The following is a 20,355-nucleotide window of genomic DNA, read 5'->3' as shown; positions in this document are numbered from 1 at the left end:
TTTAATTGCAAAATTATGAGATGTTCTAGTAACTCTAGAGGGAACATTAAAGTCGATTAGAGACAGTAGATCATTGCAATTAATTTTTGAATTCAGTAGTTTATGAAGAAACAAAACATCAGCATACATCCGTCTGGAAGATAGCCTAGGAAGGTTTAATGTATTTCTAATTTCTGAGTAGGAATGGTCGCTTAAAGGTTTGTGTAATTTAAAAGTTAAGTACCTAATGAATTTATTTTGGACTTTTTCAAGCTTGGCTATATGGACTTCATAAGTGGGTGACCAAACGACTGAGCAATACTCAAGAACAGATCTTACTAGGGAAATGTAAATCAGTCTGATGGAATTATGAATGAGGTAAGATTATTGGGAAGAGTGTGTAGTGCTGGGGGACTTCAGCACCAAAGCGGCGGAGTGGGGTTCTCCCAGAACGGACGTTCGTGGACAAATGCTTATGGAATGGATAGGAACTCTGGACTTAAATGATGTTCGGAAACCAACGTTCGCGAGGGGAAATTCGCGTTCATATATCGATGTCACCTGTGCCACACAGAATGTGGCGAGAAAAATTAGAGAAGCAGAGGTGGAGACAGAAGTGCGAAGAGATCGCCAATAAGAGTGAAGGAATGCATTGCCATCAGAAGATAGGCAATGAGGGCAAGAGGCAGAGGAGAAGTAACCGAAGCTAGCAGAATGGATATAGTATAAAATGCGCGAAAGAGGGAACTGAACAGGAAGATCAGAGCCGAGGAGAGGCAGTGGAGAGAAATGTGTGACAAGTTGGATGAGGACGTTTGGGGCCAGGGTGCAAAATCATAATGAACCAGTTCAAGCTGCACTGTCTGTATGAGATGCCACTGGCCAGGAAGGTTTAGGCCAGCTTGAGATTGCCCGAGAGCTGCTTCCACCCGGCCATTGACATGGAATGCAGTGGGACGCCGAAGCTGAGCGATCTGTTTCTTTTACCGTAGACGAAATCAACGAAGCGTTGGAATATCACCAGAAGCGGTGAAACGCATTGGCAGTATGGAGCCAACGTGGTTTTCGGAACACATGAATGCACTGCTTGAAACTCAGCGATTTCGGGTTAATTGGAAGATCTCGAAGCTCGTGCTACTTCCAAAGGAAGAAGACAAGTATCGATCTGTTTACCTTCTGTCGTGCTTAGGCAAATTATACGAGAGGCTTCTAAGAAGGCAAATAGATAATGATTGAAGAGTCGGGGTGGGCTATCACCCAGGGTAACATTCGAATGTACAGGAAAAGAGTGGAACCAAAGAAATGCGTGAAGTATTTAGGTGTGACTCTGAGTCAAAACGGAAGGTGGAAGGAACACGTAAAAGCGGTGACTTAAAGAGTTGCGGTGAGATCCGCCGCGTTGGTTGAGATCACGCCCAACATCGGAGAATCCAAGACTGAGAGGAGGAAGGCTCTTCATTCTGTTGTGCAATCGATCGTCCTCTACTGTCTGGAGTAGTGCAGTTTTAACAAAGGCAGTTTTACAGAAAGCAGCTCACCGGAACAGATGGAAGAGTCTATTGAGGGTGGCATGTGCATGCAGAACAGTCTCTGGCGAGGAAATAGGAGTTATCACCGGATGTATTCCGATGCACGTGCTAGTGAAGCAAAGAGGATGAATATACAAGAAAAGAAATTAAGACATAGCAACAGAACGTTTAAAAAAAGAAGAAAGGGAGAGGTCCATAATGGTGTGGCAAGAGGAATGGAACGAGATGAGAAGGATGGCGCATAGGATGAAGTCACTGACTCCTCATCTGAGAAGATGGATGGACTGTGCATCGGCGTTTGGATTACTTCCTGACGCAGATGCTCACAGTACATGATTGCTTCAGGTATACCTTTACAGATTTGGAAAGGCAGAAAATGACAAATTTTCATTTTTTCATTTTTTTTTCATCAAAAAATGACAAGACATTTTTTTGTTCAAAAATGACAAATCCTGAAACCATGGAAAAGAAAGTGCGAAGGAATGGGTATACAAGTAAGGAACGAATATCTATATACGCTAAGTTTTGCCGACGACCAAATAGTGATCGCACAAGACGAGGATGACCTCAGTTTTATGATGAGAAAACTGGAGCAGGAATATACAAAGAATGGGATGGAAATAAACCTAAAGAAAACTTAATACCTAACAACGGAGAATACAGAAATAAAACAGCTGGAAATAGACGAAGGTAAACAAATCAAAGGAACAGACAAGTATAAGTATTTAGGTTTCATAATATCAAACAAAGGAACAACGGAGGAAGATATAAAAAATAGACTAGGACAAACAAGAGACTGCATACGAAAATTGAACCCGGTACTATGGGATAAGAACATCAGCATGAAAACAAAGAAAAAAATATATAATACCATGACAAGAAGTATCCTCACTTATGGGTGTGAAAATTGGACAATAAATAAGAAAACCAAAAACAAAATAAGAGCAACAGAGATGGAATTCCTAAGGAGAAGCTGCAGAGTAACAAGAAGAGATAGAATAAATAACATGGAGATTAAGAGGAGAATGGGAATGAACTCCGACATAATAGACTACATCGAACAGAAGAGGTTAACCTGGTACGGACATGTCAGAAGAGCAGACCAAAATCGGTGGATAAATAGAATAACAGAGTGGAGCCCGATAGGAAGAAGAAAGAGAGGCAGACCCCGAAGATCTTTCAGAGATGAAGTGGACGAAGCAATGAGTAGAAGAAACCTACAGGAAGGGGACTGGCTAAACAGGAAAAATTGGAGAAAACGGTTGAGTGAAAGAATACAATCCACAAGGAAACTAAGTTCCTGTGTTTGACTGCATACCATATATTAAAAATTTTGAATAAAATCCTTTATAAAAAGGTATATAAAAAACCCAGTTGGGCTATGTTAAATTGGCAAAACGTTTTCGGAATAAGTATTCCATCATCAGTACCCTAAAAGTATTTAACCACTTAATTAAAAAGAATTGAAATAATTAAAGTTTTGACTAAGGTTAGTGTAAAATGTGGTTAATACTTACAAATTAATACATGGATGTAGCCACTAAATATGGGGTTAAAAACCCTTTAAAAATTGCTAATTGAAATTTAGTTTACATTATGTCTGTTTTACAATTTAGATGGTAAAGTTACCGTTGGATTGGTAACATGGTGACATATGACTCTGCAATAAGTTGCAAGTCCTGAGACGGTATGTCTACGAGGACTTCAATAAAGCAACTGATTAAAATGACAATCTTGGCAGGTTATGACGGAAGTTGTGACAGAGCAGTCAGTGTAACTATATATGTCTATTTAAGACAAAAGCCAACGTTATTTAAAAATTGTGAAAAATTGAAATACAATAAAATTATAACAGTATCAACCATCAATGTTATTGTTGTAAATTATGTATGTAAGATAGAGTTATGGTGAGAAAATTATGTGATTAAAGTTAGGCAACCAACTATACAGTGTCAAGTGGTGTGATGAAAAGATTCTAATATAAGGCCCTTTATGTTTTAATAACATCTGGTACCTGGAAAATGGAAACTAGACACAGGTGGACAGTTGGGTTCTTGAAAAGTATAGGAATTAATATGTTTGATATGTGAGAATGTTATTCAATGAATGAAATAAAACTATTGTAGTATAGACAGATGTAAAAATTGACTTATAACTCAATTATATTAGGCCCTGTATGTCAAAAAACAAACAACAACAACAACAACTTGAAAGAATACAGTGAAAACTGTGAAAATCCTTGTATATATATAGAAAATGACAAATGCCTGTACTGTTAAATACCGAACACTGTCTCACGCACTCTATTGGTATGCGATAGATGGATTTATGAGAGGAGAGTGCTTGAGAGATAGAGCTAGGAAGTAGGGTCACGGAACTAGTGGTCGACAAGGTCGTCAGATCGGTGGAGAGCAGTTCAGAGATATGTGAGGAGAACATTGGAGAGAAAGGAACAAGAAGGGCGGCCCGAAAGGAGGCAGGGTGACCAGGAGCAGGAGAGAAGAATTCAGTCGTAGTGAGAAATTGCGAGAATGCGTGAGAATTGTGCGTGAATGAGAGATCGGGTCAATGCCGTGCCGATGTTGCGTCCCAATCAGGGCCGATAATTTACCGCTGAGGGGATTTTTTTGTAACAGATCTTTGGCATTGATGGCGATGGTGTCCGAACAACAGCTGCGTGGGGTCGCGGATATCATCGTGTCTACGCTGGACGAATCCTGCATAACCGAGACTGGAAGGTGGTTGTGCCCACCTTCTAGGACCGAGGAATGTTTCGAACATTTGGACCACCAACCTCATAAAAGACGAAGAAAAAAGATTATTCGATGTGTCCGTTTCATTTCATTACCTTCAGAAAGTTCTGCGATTTGACTATTTACATCATCCAAAGACTGACTATAATCAATTAGTGTTTCCAGATTGTCCATTTAATTTTACTTTTAGTGTAAGGGGGAAGGAACTCCAAGCACTGAATATATATTTTTTAAGTTTTTCCCAGAGCTGCTAGGTGACCGCAGAAACGCTGTTCGGATGTTCCTCCAGCGATCGCGGCAATTGGGTATTGAAAAATAAAAAAAGATTTATAAAAACTGCGGTAAAATGCATGGTTGCAAAAGACATATAATTAATCTATCATTAAACTTTTATACAAAATTAGAAAGTTAATACAATTCTTCTTTTTCAGATATTTGGTAACAGATGATAGTTCTAAAAGTCTTGGATTTAAAATCTATCCAGGAGAGACTACTATTTGATGAATAGTGAAAGAAACAACCTATGCAATATGGAGTAGTTTGCAACCTCTATTTATGCAAATTCCAACTAGAGAGTTATGGAAACGCAACGCTCATTGATACAACGAATTGTGGAATTTTCCAAATTGCATCGCAGCAATCGTGTGAAAAACTTTTCTAATAGTGGCTCTAGTAATTTAAATTACAAAGGATTTTTGTCGCTGGTGTTAATGGCAACTGCTGATGCAAATAGCGTGTTTGGGCGTCATGTAAGTGATTTAGGAAAAAATAGTGATGAAGCAGAATTTAAATCATCTGATATTGGAAAAATGTTACAAAAACAAAAAATCGAAATTTCTGAACCCTCGCATTTACCAGCAAATTTTACTGGAGGCTTTTTCTTTGTATATACGTGGATAAGAAGCATTTTCTTTATTACCATATCTTATGAGGCCATATCCTCAAAGAATTTTGAACTCTACAAGACGCATTTTCAACTGTAGACTTTCACGGAGAAGAAAGAGTATTGAATGTGCGTTTGAAATCTTACTGTCAAAATTTCGTATATTCGAAAGGCCAATTTGTTGTAATGAAGAAACTGTTAAGAAAATTGTGAAGGCTGCTTGTATTTCAGATAATTTTATACGATCACGAGAAGGAAAATTATCCACTTCAATGCAATTCGAATATTACAATTTCAATTTACAAATTAATGAACATCGAGATGGATATCGCAAAACGACATCGACAACGAAACTACGAGAAAATCTCTAGCTACCTACTTTTTACTGCCACAAGAATCCATACCTATTCAATGGAAATATGCATAAATTTTATACAATACTTATTCCAGATATAGATATAATAAATTATCCACTCCAATGGAGTTCGAATATTACAATCTCAATTTACAAGTTAATGAACTACAAGGTGGATAACGCATAACGACATTGGCAATGAAACTACGAGAAAATCTCTAGCTACCTACTTTTTACTGCCACAAGGATTAATACCAATTCAATGGAAATATGCATAAATTTTATGTAAGTAATACTTATAATGGATTTTATGGATAAATGGATGGAAATATGATTGATTTTTTTCTGCTTTTTAAAAATATTATAAGGTACGATTTTTTCTTACCTATATCGTTTACTTCTTTAGCGATCTCCATCTACGCCTTCTCGGTTTTATTATTTTTGCTATATTCATGCAAATTATGTCAAATAAACGGGCGGCTCTCAATAACACGAACAAAATAAATGTTAAATAAGGAATCATCACACGGTACTGTCATTTTGTAAGAAATATCTCAAGAATCGCACAACATACACTGCGGGAAGATATCTACCTAATACTTCATGTGATTTTGGTTGGACTATCTTTATCTCCATTGTTTCAGTGAACGATAGTTCCAGAAATCCTCAGTAGTTTTAGCGATACACCTCGTTCAAGCGATACGTATTAACCGGCGTATTTATTGGATCTTGCGTGTTTTCTCGCCATATGTCATTAGATTGGATCTAATGCGCATTGTCCCACCTCTCGTTAATATTTAAATTTGCTATTGGCGGTTGTATTGAAAGTGTCGATATATCGTTTTCAAAATAGATAAATATACGACACCTGCAGACAATCGCTCTCTTCAGCTCCAGTACTCAGCCAACCCGCTGCCTGGCCAGGCACTCTCCACCATAAAGCTTTATGCCCTATAGAGCTCCTTCCTGCTGTTGTAGCAAGTGATACTTCACGTAACTTTGCTTTCATTTCTTTCTCGTTATGGCTTGTAGCACGAGAATAGGCTGCTTTTGCTGGACGTATTCGTGTCTGTGATAAATACTGTGTTTTATTACCATCTACCCTTCCTTTACCTAAGAAGAAGTAGTAGACGATGGCTTAATGCCGGCATTCTTATTGTGAGAATGTTTACTTACATTTTACCTCGAATACAACTTGGAAAGAAGATAATAATAATAATAAACATGCAACTTGAAATTGAAATAAATAAATGGAAATAGAACTAAATAGAAGATAGCTAGAAATGGAATTAAATTATGTGAATGGATTATTATAATATTAGATTAATGAAATAGTGCCAGACCCAACCTCATCGGCCTGGACAACTCTATGCTGGATTCCTCTCGTTGATGGACTTTAAAGCACCCTCGAGAACGAAAATAGCATTTTTTCCGAATGTTATGTTTAAGTGCTTGCAGAGAGAAATAAAAACACGAGTGATTTGTTTGAACTTTATAATTTGAACTAATAAGCTAAATGAATCTTATACATCAACTAAGACCAGCTAGCGGCTCAACTATCATTATATCATATTCAATAAGCAAGTTACCAGATAGCAATACTATAATTGGCGCATTATATGTAAGTTTGCACTATAACTACGTCACTCCCCAATCTTGAGGTGCAATTGTTGGACAAAAAGGAACGTGAAGCAAAAAGAGATGAAACAGAAGAGGAGTCAGAAATGAGTGACTCTTAAGATTTTACAAATAAAAATATAAAGATAACCTTAATCAGTACATCACAGCATGAGACAGGTACAACAGCCTATAGACACAACTTAATGTTGCTATGAGAGGGCTCTAAGTGACATCGATACAAAAGCAGTTGGTATACCACAGCCAAATAAAAGATCTATCAGATATTAGCAGAAAGCTTATATATATATATATATATATATATATATATATATATATATATATATATATATATATATATATATATATATAGCAGATTTATTGACCTCCAAGGATACATGATTATTGTAAGATGAATAATAAACTAATAGACTGGCTTCTACCAGTCTAGTATAGATCATTTTCAGAGCGAATAAAAAACATGGTTGATAGGCTTTCTTGTTGTTTCTATCAAATCTACCATATCTTATGATAAATTATTTATTAATTACTATTTAAATGGGAATAAGCCACAATTAAACCTTTAATTGTGGCTTAAAGAATTAGAAATTCAAATGTCAATAAACTTACTTTAACCTTTAATTGTGGCTTATTTCCATTCAAATAGTAATTACTTTAAAATGCCACAAGAAAATAATTCAGAACAATATTAAAATTTATTAATAATACCATATTTTTAACATCAAGTGACCAATCATCTCATATTTCCTCAGATTTGTAATTTTCTATCTTAAAGTATACAATTAATTCAAGCACTAATTAAGTATTAAATTATATACATATATTATACAAAATAAGCTTAAAATACAAACATAACTGTTTTAAACATACCTAATATAAAAATTTTATCATATTAAATGAACTTCGCCTTTTTTCACTAATTCAGATATACTACTGTATGAAATGATCATTTGAGATCCACTATTAAAGTCAACTAGATCACTCTCTGGATTATTTTCTTCAATTGAAATTCCTTCCACTCTGTTTTTCGATTTTAAAAACACAAAACTATTTAAGTTTGGTTCAATAATTTTATCTGACCATGCATCAGATTGATTACCTGGGTAACACTTTATCAATTTTTCGAAGTACTGTTTCATTGCTTAAAATAAATAAAAAAAATTAATAAACATGTACACAACTCTATAAATTAAAAAATTATGCAAGTGAATCAAAATAAAATTTTATATATAATTCAGACTATTATCCAATCTATCTGACAATTAGTGACAAAATTATTATGAAAGATCAAAACCCAATTCTAATTAATAAACACACAGATTAGAATTATTTTAATCAACTACTGGAGGATGAAATCAATCCATAAGTAGCTCTAAAAAAAAAACGAAATAATTGGATGAAGAACCAAATGCCAGTGCTATCCAGAATGCTGCATTGAATAGTATACCTGTTATTAAGTGAGACTGAAGGGCATGAGCTACCCAAAAGAAATTAAGGAACTAATAGATGATACAACTCTACTTAAACTGACTGAACAAGAAATGTGCATAAACCACCTGACTAAGAAAGAAAAAATGCACACCTGGAGGACTAAACCTCTGCATTGGTAATGGTTGACCTCTGCATCAGGAAAGATATTTCCAGAGACTGAGAGCTTTCTACTTGTCATTCAGGATCAGGTTACTCCAACTAAAATTACCTGAAATATATTGTTAAAGATCCTCAATTCCAACATGACAAATGCTGATATGGATGCCAAGCCCAAGAAACCATCCAACATCTTACCAGGGGCTGCCAGATGTTTGTAGGAACTAACTATAAAGAATGTCATGACTCAGTAGGAAAATTATCCACCAAAAACTAGCTGACAAACTGGGACTTCTCCAAATTGACCATCTTCCTTATTACCAATACATCCCTGATAGAATGCTTGAAAATGACAGCTGGGACTATACTAGGACCGCACTGTGCTCACAGACCAACCAGTGGCACATAATAGACCCGATCTCATACTAGTTAATAAACTTACTAGGCAAACAACACTTATTGATGTGGCGATACCTAACAACAATAATTTGAGTGTTAAATACAACGAAAAGATCGCCAAGTACAGAGATCTGCAAATACAAATTAGGAGACAATGGATAATGGACAGTATCTAGACAGTACCTATTATTCTATCTACTACTGGTATTATTCCCAAAAACCTCTTAGAGAACATAAATCAACTGGGTCTAAATGAACATCTCTACAAGGCCATGCAGAAAGCTAAACTCCTCTTGACATCCAGATGTGTACTAAAATTTTTGTGAGATACTCCAGCATACCAAGTCACCTAGGGCTTGACAAAATGTAAAGAGCCCACCAGAGCGCAATCTTTTTGATAGGTATCTGGGATGAGTGAATTTTTCCCTTAAAGGGAGTGTGAGCCTTACGGCTTAATCTAGATAATAATAATAATAAAAAAAAGTAGGATAAATAGGATAAGGAATATTAAGTATAGGAAATTGATAAAATGAAATTGTAAAATAAATGAGTAAAATCAGTGTATTGGCAAATGAGCCTTAAAGGGCCCAGTCATATAACTTCAAGGAAAACAAAATTTTTTGGCATTTTTTTTTAATAATAAATACATGGATTTACTTTTCTGTTTGCATTTTGATCCAGTTGTGTCAATTTTAACTGATATTCTATTGAATACTTCGGCTCATCATACAGTATAGTATTACCAGTAGGTAATTGAAATTGTTTCTTCAGTATGATGTCTTATATGATTTAAAAAAAATCAATTTTATAATGTATGTTTTTTTTTTAAATGTAATGTGTACTAACAACAAACATTGACATGTTTATTGCCAGCAATTTAAAACATTAAATTTTTCTGTTTGGTTTTCATGTCGACTCATTGAACTTATAGTTTAGAAAAAAATTACACATAAATAGTAGTATGTTTGGCAACTCATATGAGGAATTCCGAGATTTAAGGGAAATATGTAAATCATTACAGGTAATATGCTATAGAAATTATTCAAATAATATTCAAGCTAACCTTACAATTGATCCTAACTCTTGTTGGAGGTATAATAATGGTACACAAAGATCAGGTACTTATCCTGTGTAATGTCTCAGGAGGATTCAGTAGCACAGGACTGCAAGGTAGTGGTTTAGCTTTTTGGCACATATTTTTCAGGTACATAGTATTTGAGGAGATAATGAATTTAAACAACTAAATATTCTTCAGGATCTGATGGAATACTGGAGGCACTTATTAAGAACTGTGTTAATAAAACTAAACTTATTGATACATTCGTCTCAGTAAAAATTATCTAAATATGTAAAAATATTATTATATGGATGAACAGCATGGTTTTTCCAGTGTAAAATCAACAGTGCCTAATCTCCTGTACAATCCATTTCTGTTAATTGCTTTCAAGAAAAAGGTACAGGTAGATAGTGTTTGCACAGATTTCTCGAAGATATTAACAATATTCCCCATGGTCTCTTGGTTTACAAACCTCACGCATTAGGTTTACATGTTTAAATTCTTAAAAAGTTCGAAAGTTTTTTGTTAGGTCAACCACTGCAAGGTCATATTAATAATTGTATTTTCAAAGAAATCCACTGTTGTTCAGGTGTTCTAAAGAGCTCTTATTGAAGTCTTCTGCTTTTTATCTGTTTATAAATGATATTGGTAATGGAATAAAAAATAACACATTTACTGTTTGCTGATGATTTTAAGGAAGAAGATCTGTTGGTCAAAGGCAGACTCAGAGTTGAAGAATCTATGTGATTGGTATCAATTCAGATCAATTTTTTAGAGCAGCAAGTTCAAAAATGAAAACAGCCATTATGATTGCCAGCTTCCATAGGGAGATGACCCTTTAAGAAGATGACCTTAAGATTTTTCATTGTAAATATAATAATTTAGATAGTCCCAGCTCTTGCAACATGATTTAAATGTTTGCTTATGGCAAAACAAAATAGCTTGAGCTTAAATCCAAATAAATGTTCATATATTTCTTTGGCATACATTTCATTTTGTACAAATAATTTATAGGAATTAGAGCTTTGGGTGTTTTATTGGATAGTGCATTAACAATAGTGAATAAATGTTTAGTTAATAACAAAGTTACAAAAACAGGTTTTCATAATCTTATTTTTATTTATTAGAATAGTAATGATCTATCTCCATTTCTGTTTAAATTTAAATTCAATAGTGCCCTCTGGTCTTGTTACAATATTTTAGATTTATTATTGTTTGATTGTTAATAACTAAAATAAAGTCAGTTGAAACACCCAAAAAACTGGTTGCGGACAAACATTAAAAGAATAATATCATATTACCAGACATGGGCGCATCATTTATTTTTATATTCAAATTTAGATTAATGAAGAACAGAATAAGGACAATTTTAATTTATTTAAAACTGTCGTAAAGTACATAAGTGTATAAAAAAGTTTTTAACATGTCATATTTAGCAACAAAAATAATTTATATATAAGCAATAGGCCATATTGACAGTATAATGATTTTAAACAGTTACTTCGTAAAATAATAAATATTTTAGCTGTACAGCACTGGCATGAATCAACAGCGTTTCTTATCTATACACCATCGCCGTCGGCTGAAAGTGAACCTCCAAGTAGTTTGTTAAATATTGGTGATTTTGAATAACATATCAATGTCCAATATTTATTTGATGGGATGTATCTTTCATTCTTTCTGTCTTCTATCTCTTTCCTACGAAGTACGGGGATTGTTCAAATACGTTTGAAATATTGACGCATGTTATTTATACTTTAACTTGATTACTGGTAAATGTAATATTGAACTGCCCTTATAAATCTCGTCGGAGTGAAATGTTTCAACTGACTTTATAAATACTATACCTACTCTGTTTTTTAATCTTATTTAGACGTGAAAACAGATTTTACCTATTTGTTTTTTTTTTATTTTATGTATTTATTCTATATATGACATTATTTGCTCAATTACATGTAAAAATTTGTGCAAATTAAAAACTACTCTACATCAAATGCTGCACACTAAATAGTACACTGCACTCTTTTTGTTCCCTTTTATCTCACTGCCTTTGCACATGGAAGAATGTCAATAAATAGAATATAAAACAAATTTAACTCTCAAATTTGGCAGTCAAGTAATATAAAGAAAATTCTTCCATTTGTTTAACATATTTCAACACAGCTTAAATATTTATATCAACAGTTTAGGTACTGATATTTTGTCAAGTTACATGTTTTAATATTATTTATTTATATTATTTTTTACTAAACAGTATATCTGTAAAAAAGATAATTGCTAGGTAGATCTACAGCCCTTCTGATTGCTTAAATATTTTGATTTTATAAATACACTAGATTACTTTAAAATATGAAATTGAATACATGGAAAAAATACAATTTATTAGTTAATAGTACTTACATACATCCAACAACAAAATAGATAAACAATACATACAAATAAACACAGCCTCCTAAGTTCAACCACTAATGGGGGTGAGCAGGATGAAATATTATACAACTCAGATTTAAAACAAAGTATACAAAATAAAATTACAAAAACTTACTATGAGAGTAATCTTTGGCAAATTTAAGCTCTTGTTCACTTAAATACAATTCGTCCCCCTTATCAACCCTTTTAGATTCTTCATTTAGAATGTGAATTACATAGGCTTCAATTTTTTCCAGTCTGGTTCGCAAATAACTAGAAATTAAAAATCTAAGCCTATCTACTTCCAATTGATAAACACTTTTGGTAAAATCCGTGCTACTAAGTTTTTGTATATTCTCTTCCATAGTTGTAATCTGATCTAAAATAATATCTACAATTTCGGATCTATGGGGAAGAATTTCTGGTGCAAATTTTTCATTGACCCAAGCTTCTTCCATTAATTCTATTACTTCTGCTGGTGTAATTTGTACTTGATCATCAGATGTATTGGAAGCGCTTTCGATATCATCCACTATTAAATCTTCGCTTAAATCTTCCATTATTATGTTTAATATAAAAAAATATTTATTTTCAGAGGTTAAGAAAATACACTTTTTCCCGCGCTGTCAGCCATCTGTAATGTGTTGTGTTCACAGAACAGATATTTAAATCGTGGCAGATTCTTTCTTTACATTTTGTGGCTGGCAGCTAAAGGGCACGTGGGCACAATAATGCCGGTATTTACGACGCGATAATTTTTAATTATTATGTATCTTCATATTGTCTTATTTTAACTAATTAACTTATTTAGTTAATTCCGTTATTTCCTACTAAGATAGCTGTTAATTCTTCAGAATCTTCTATTCATTTCTTTATTGGTGTCTTCTGATTTTATATACGACTGAATTTTACTGCAAAAAGAAAAATAAAATAAATTTTATATTGTTTATGACCCTCTCTGAACTGAAGGAATTATATAAATACAAATGATTTCTTTACATTCCCAACCAGTTGAAATAATAGAAAACGGATTTCGTAGACCTGTCGGACTTCATAAAAACTATTAAATTTTGAATACAGATTAAAAACGTTTGTCACTGTTTTGGAAATTTAGAAACTATATGAAAGTAAACTATAGGCATACTTATGCGTGAAGTAATTTTGTTTTATAACACTTTTGAAAATTATCTATCCAAAACTATCCAAAATAAACTAATAAATAGGTATTATTTGGTGTGATTTGTTAAATATAATACCAAAGTAGATTTAAATATTCAATCTCCTGTTTTTAAACTATTTGTCACTAGAGAGAAATAAATCTAACTAATGGTTTTCGTTTGATTTTGTATCTACTTAGAGATAGGTAATGTGTAGGTAAATAAAATACGAAGTGTAACGACACAATAATTTCTTTCCAGTTTCTTGGCCTCGAGAAAGAAAGATTTTTAGGTTGTAGTTAAAATATTGCAAGAAAAATCTGGATCAAGATTAATTCTCTTTGTTCTGGGTTCTAGAAATTTCATACCTAGTTTTCCAGATACCATTTTTACAGATGCCAACAAATATTATTATACAGAAAGACGGTATAACTGGACATTAAATTCAATTCACTAAGAATTTTTACCGTGATAAACGGCATGTGGAATGCAAATTACTCCAAATCATATTGGAAGGTAAAGTGCAGGACAAAAGATCAGTTGGAAGACATGATAACTCGTGGTTGAAAGACACCTGAGGAGATGGTTTGACCGCTCACCCACAGAAATCTTTCGTGCAGCAGTTTCCAAAGCTACAATTGCCATGTTTAACTGGAATATCAGTTATCTACTCACACACGGCTGGTAAATGGTATTCTAGAAAAAACCTTCAGTGATAACTAACTAATAAGATTTATTTTCACGTTCAGAGCGTCTGGGGATATCCGTCTCTGATGATCCCTATTAGGGTGAAATACGTATAAGCGGATATACAGACGCACTATACGTGAAATAAAATCTTAACTGTCTTTTTCCTTTTATTCCGGTATACTCTTTATGAGTACTAGAAACCAATTCGCTAAGAATTTTTGCTTAGTTGAGGAGATATTATGTTGTGGAATGCAATTTTAGATTCCCCATGCCTCTAATAACATCTTTATCAACGTCTGTTTTGCCTTGCAATTCTTAGAAGGCACAGATTAAAGCATAAATCTGAATTTGGTTTCGAAAAATTAGTTTACGGATATATATTTCTTTTTTTGGATTGATTTCTTTTATGATAGAGGTCCCATTGTTTAGAGATCTTAAATACGTGAATGTATTAGCTACTATAAAGCTAGAATCTTATAACTTGTATGTTGTAGAGTGAAAATTAAGTTCAAATCGTCTGCGTAGGCCATACTTTGCGAACATTTATTAAAAATGGTTCTCCAGTTATGAAAATTGTCATCTTGTACCGCTTTCTCCAAGACTATCTTAAAAACATCTTAAAAAGAAGATATGATTCTCCCTAAGATATTCCGACATGTGTTTCAAAAGTTTATAAGCGTTCACCCTACATTTTTTACTTTTCAGACTTAAAGAATTGTAATGTTCACCAGTCTAATTAATGTTCCAGCGATTTATAAATTCATCCATGGCTCTTCATCTAATTTATTTCTTATTACCTGTACCTTTATATCAAAAGCTGAGAAAAAACAGTGAAAGGATGTCAACATTAAATGCATCTGTGTTTTCTAGAACTTCCTACAATATCGAAAAATATACTACACACAAACAAAATTAAAATTCTACAACACACATAATTGAAAAAAAAAACACACAAACCAAAAATGTAATACTAATTCTTATAAAATAAGAACATATAGAACATATGTACAACATATTTTGCAATGTATTTTTATATAAACCAAAAAATAAAATAAAAAATTTTTTCAACATTACTTATCTTTTACTTAACCTAAGTTGGTGGAGTATGTATCAGTATCTTAACAGCAATCTAATGGAAATATATTTAAAAATATATTAATTCTAAGAGTTGCACACGCTTTTTAGTATACTTTGATAGTAATTTGTTAGAAATATTTTCAAAACATTTAAAATTACGGTATTAAGATAAGTTTGTTTCTACATTCGAGATAATACAATTATGTATTTAAATAAATAAATATAGGTTTCTTTTTAGTACACTTTTACGCTCCATACATTTTCAATATCTTCTGTGTGGCTCTTACGATCGTCTGAAGATACAAAATTTTAATAATAGGTAACCACAAATATCTTTTCATTACAAGTTCTTTTCATTAATTCACACAAAATAAACCAATATTTAATAGTATGAACAACGCAAGCTATCATTTTTATGAGCTCGGAATTTGGGTGTCCCTAACTACATGTTTTAGTAAAGGTTATGCAACTACAGAAGCAACCTAAAAAAACAATTTCGGTGAACAAAACAGTAATTTTTTAAATTATATTATCTGTTTTTAAAATATAAGTTATTTCTTCCCAAATCCGAGTTTCTAAGTTTTTTTGCTGAACAAGACTACTTTTGTTGTTAAAGGTCTTTTTTATGATAAATAATATTTAAAATTATTAATGTCATCTAGATATTTTATTGTGAATCTAGGTTGATTCCGTCCCTGTAAAAAGCATAGATGAAATATTTTATACAAAGTTATTTGCCCGATAAAGTTAAGACATCTGTCAATGGTTTCTCGCTTCCCTTCGTAAAGTTTCGAAGCACGCCGCTTTGATTTAATTTTTTTTCCCTTATCAATCCAAACAAGATTTCATCACTCTCATTATTTGATAAATTGTCAAAATTATAGAATAACTTTTTCGTCGCGTGTGTTAATTTACCTACCTACATCCAAAATGTTTTTACGTCGATCAAGTTTTTTTATCAACCGGACGTGCGGGGTTTTCGCGAATCGTACAGTTTCACAGAGCTGTATTCAGTTAAGTGAAGAATTGAAAAATGCTTTTACTAATAGGCTTCCTGTGGTAGCTCTAGAATCGACGATTATAACACATGGAATGCCTTATCCTCAAAATGTTGAGTGCGCGTTGCAAGTGGAGGAGGTTATACGCAAACAGGTAAAATTTTAAATTTGTACGAGGACTGGTCAATATTTTATACCGTACCGGGGCGTTTCTAAAATTATAACAAATGATTATTTTTTAGCTTTTCGTTGTTTACATCCTTTTTATTTACAATATATACTATTATAATTTTTTGTACTATTTGTACTTTTGTGATTGTATACTGCACAAAAACGACTCTACTATCATCAACGAATTTACAACGAAAATACTCCTGTAGATGGTGACTGCATAAACTTTATTATGTTATTTTATAATTTTATAAAATATAAAAATAAATATATATATAATATATAAAAGTTTTAGGCTAAACATTCTGTGCACACAACTACGCGACATTTACATTAGAAAATATCTAAAGCGGCATTTATTGCGCCACTCTTTCATATTTTAGAATAATAGTTTGTGACCGACTAAAGTGTGCTTCTATATGCGTCTATATTCGTTATTACTATATTGACTGATTTAGACCTATTAATATTTTGCCACATATATACAAGCTTTAAATGAAAATATGAATCAAGAGAGCTTATATTTGTAATATAATAACTACTTAAATAAATAAATAAATTTTAGATAAATATATACCATTGGTTATCATATTCATAGATTATGAAAAGACATTTTCAACTCGAAATCACGTTAAAACTGAAGTTTGATATTGGTTTAACATAGTAGTAGCCAAGCAATCTCTTAGCCCTGTAACTCCATAACGGAGTTTTTATGCTGCGCCTAAACTTTGGCCCACCCTTTTCGACCAAGGTAGCACAAGACCTATAAAAGACTTCAACTCTGCATCTCTGGATCAGAACTTAGATACTGAACAAGGCTTCCCTCGTACCCAAGCCACACCTAAATCCGAATTAAGTATAGCTAAACGTATTCTATAAATTTCCTTAATTATTTATTCAGTAAATATAAGCGTGGATATAAGCGTATAATCCGCCTAGGAAGTATCCGAAAAAAAGAAAAAAACTTTTTTCTTTGTGTATTTTTATTTCTTTGTGTATATTTTTATTACTTGATTATTACTAAATTACTATTATTAACTAAATTACTTGATATTACCAAATTAATTCACTTAATTTATTTATACTCGCTAGTTCTCTATCTCATATTAACAATTAACTAACCATCCATACACCATACAGCAGAAAAACTCACAGCCATAATGCTCAGTAATAGTGGTCCAAGTCTGTAACATTCGTCGAATTAATTAAACCTTTATTTCATGGCTTTAACTATAACAAAAATGATGGAAAGCAACGGACCATAAAGGGTGTGCATCTGAAAGAGACAGTATTTAATAACATTTCTCAAAGACCATCTTTAAATACTAGAACTGTGAGCCATATACATTAGAAGAAGGCTATTCTACCTATTAGAAGGCTAATAGGTAATCCTTACCGATTTGTCAGTTTTCAAGTAATTGGATCCAGAGATCTTTTGATATGTAATTTTTATACTGGTATGTAAATTGTATCGTGGAAAGCAGAAATTTATTAGCTATAAGAAAAACTGCTGAAAGCAATGGACAATAAAGAGAGTGCATCTGAAAGAAACAGTATTTAATAAAATTTCTGAAAGGTCTTTCTTGAGACTATGAGACTATGAGATATCTTTGAGACTTCTGAACTATGAGATCTGCTCATTAGAAGTAGGCTATATTACCCAATAGGATATCCTTACAAATTAGTCAGTTTTTAAGTAATAGGACTCAGAGATCTTGCAGTATGTATGTAATTTTCAATCTGGTACTTACAAACGTATCGTGAAAATATAAATTTTCCACAATTATATTGTTTAATCAAATAAAAATAAGAGTTACGTTCGGAGTAACTGCGTATGTGATGGTTGAAGATTACTTAATGAATTAAATTTCTGGATATGGTTCTATTAAATGCTAGGTAATAAGGCATCTGCAGGAACTAGACATTTTTTATGACGTTTTATCTGGATAGCTACATGAAATCTTTAGTACATGAAACCGTCGTCGAAACTGAGAAAGACTTATTGTAGAAAATTCAGGTTGCTACAGGACATATTCGGTTCAATTCGGATTTATTTCCGAGACGTTTTTTCATTTTTAATTTTTTTGTAAATTTTTAAGGTGTTTGCCATTATTTTTCAACGATTATTCTAAATCTGATTAATACTATAAACTACAGATATTCAGACCAATACAGTAGGTGGTTACTTATTTAGCAAATTTCTAACGGGCAAATATCACTACATATACAAATCATAATTTGTAAATTATTATCCAAATACTTGCAGACGTGCTATATCCATGTTTTCGCTGTGAAATAAAACGGGCATAAATGCAAAAGAGACATTTTTCACCAGAGCGTTCCAAAGATTTTCCAATATTATTTTTTATCGCTTACTACCGTTTATTTTACACTTTCATATTTGTATGGATAAAATTATGAAAAAAAAAAGAAAAGAGGTCAAAGGTGTTTAAAAAAATTGGAGACAAAAATTTTCCCCATTCCTTTAAATTTTGTTGTTTATGGTTTACTCTACTTTGATACATAATGTTATTGAATGCTTGCGAACAAAATCTTTACTGCAGTAATAAAATCGGGTTTAAAACTTTACCCTATGCAAAATAAACAATTTATCAATACAATCATGTTGTTTATGTTTATCTATGCGTATGTATTAGAATAAAAATAAAATTAATTGGCGTATTTTTCTATTACCATATGGGATGTAAGGGACGGGTCTTCGACCAGTCTATTCGAAGAACCCTCTGCGTATCTTCCATCTTTAGTTGATAGGTAATATTTCTCACACAGGAAATAAATAAAACACAGGAGTAGCATGTGGACAAGGTCCAGCCACAGAGTCTAACGTTCGTAGAACCGGAGCAGAGCCCCGACATCAGACTCCCAGGGTACAGGTGACCCTATTTGGGATCCGAGACCAGGAGTCCGAGAGCGACTCATTGTATCGTTGTTCGTTTTCTGGGATTTCGTTGTCTGGCGTTTTGGTGTCCTGTTATAGGTTTTTCACCTCTTCAGGACGTGGTTGTTTTGTTTGGGTGGTGTTTTTTCTTTCGCTGGCTTTGTGGGTTCTACTGGTGGTTTGCTTCTTGGATTTGTCGTTGGAGGAGCGTACTGGATAATCAGCGGCGAAAGGGGTTCTGGTTAACGGTCCTTTTCAGAAGTTATTGTGCTAAAATATTTGTGAATATGTGAATTTATATGAATACTATTTGATAAATAGTAAATGTGTTGAATAGCGATTCGCGCGAGGGCAGCTGTGGCTGTATCCTCTGCTACAGACAGGTATCATTGTGCAATGGGATCGGGAAACCACAGAAAACCGATCCCCCCCTGTCTAAGCAAGCTCGAAGTGAGCATTTAATAGTTATTGCGACGATAGTATTCAGCAGGGAGCTCATTACTGGCAAGGGCCAGTAGTTTTGTGGTACGGAAAGGGGTTTTAGGTTTAGGTTTTCTTCTGAATACATTGCCGATGGATGAGCAGGTAGTTTTTAGTAAGTTGTGGGCTCTGAAGTTTTGGCCTCAGATGGTTTTGATTGTGTAACTCCTGCTCAGAGAGGAGAGCCTCTCATCGATGGGCTGGATATGGGCGGAAGGGTAGTCGCGGCGTTTGTTGTTCACTCTACGCCGGATTCTCTTTTCCAGTGCCAGCAGTTTTTGTGTGAGATGGCCG

General features: G+C 33.3%; 2 protein-coding genes across 2 annotated transcripts in view; one reads left to right on the top strand and one right to left on the bottom strand.

Moving 5' to 3' along the window:
* Positions 1-7,813: 7,813 nt before the first annotated feature.
* On the bottom strand, positions 7,814-13,230 carry Sld5 (DNA replication complex GINS protein Sld5). The gene is made up of 2 exons (XM_072540479.1): positions 12,726-13,230; positions 7,814-8,278 (listed from the first exon to the last, which is right to left on the bottom strand). The coding sequence occupies exons 1-2, from the start codon at positions 13,147-13,149 to the stop codon at positions 8,025-8,027; spliced, it is 678 nt and encodes a 225-aa protein (XP_072396580.1). The 5' UTR covers positions 13,150-13,230; the 3' UTR covers positions 7,814-8,024.
* Positions 13,231-16,258: 3,028 nt separating this feature from the next.
* Positions 16,259-20,355, top strand: part of LOC140448452 (pseudouridine-5'-phosphate glycosidase-like) — a 48,264-nt gene continuing 44,167 nt past the window's right edge. The window contains exon 1 of the mRNA XM_072541530.1: positions 16,259-16,665. Within this exon, the coding sequence (XP_072397631.1) occupies positions 16,444-16,665 (222 nt within the window). The 5' untranslated portion in view covers positions 16,259-16,443. The remainder of the gene's footprint in view (positions 16,666-20,355) is intronic.

The sequence above is a fragment of the Diabrotica undecimpunctata genome, chromosome 8 (assembly GCF_040954645.1).
Source record: "Diabrotica undecimpunctata isolate CICGRU chromosome 8, icDiaUnde3, whole genome shotgun sequence".
Taxonomy (NCBI): domain Eukaryota; kingdom Metazoa; phylum Arthropoda; class Insecta; order Coleoptera; family Chrysomelidae; genus Diabrotica; species Diabrotica undecimpunctata.
Note: the sequence above shows the minus strand (reverse complement) of the source record. Positions and strands in the feature narration are given on the sequence as shown.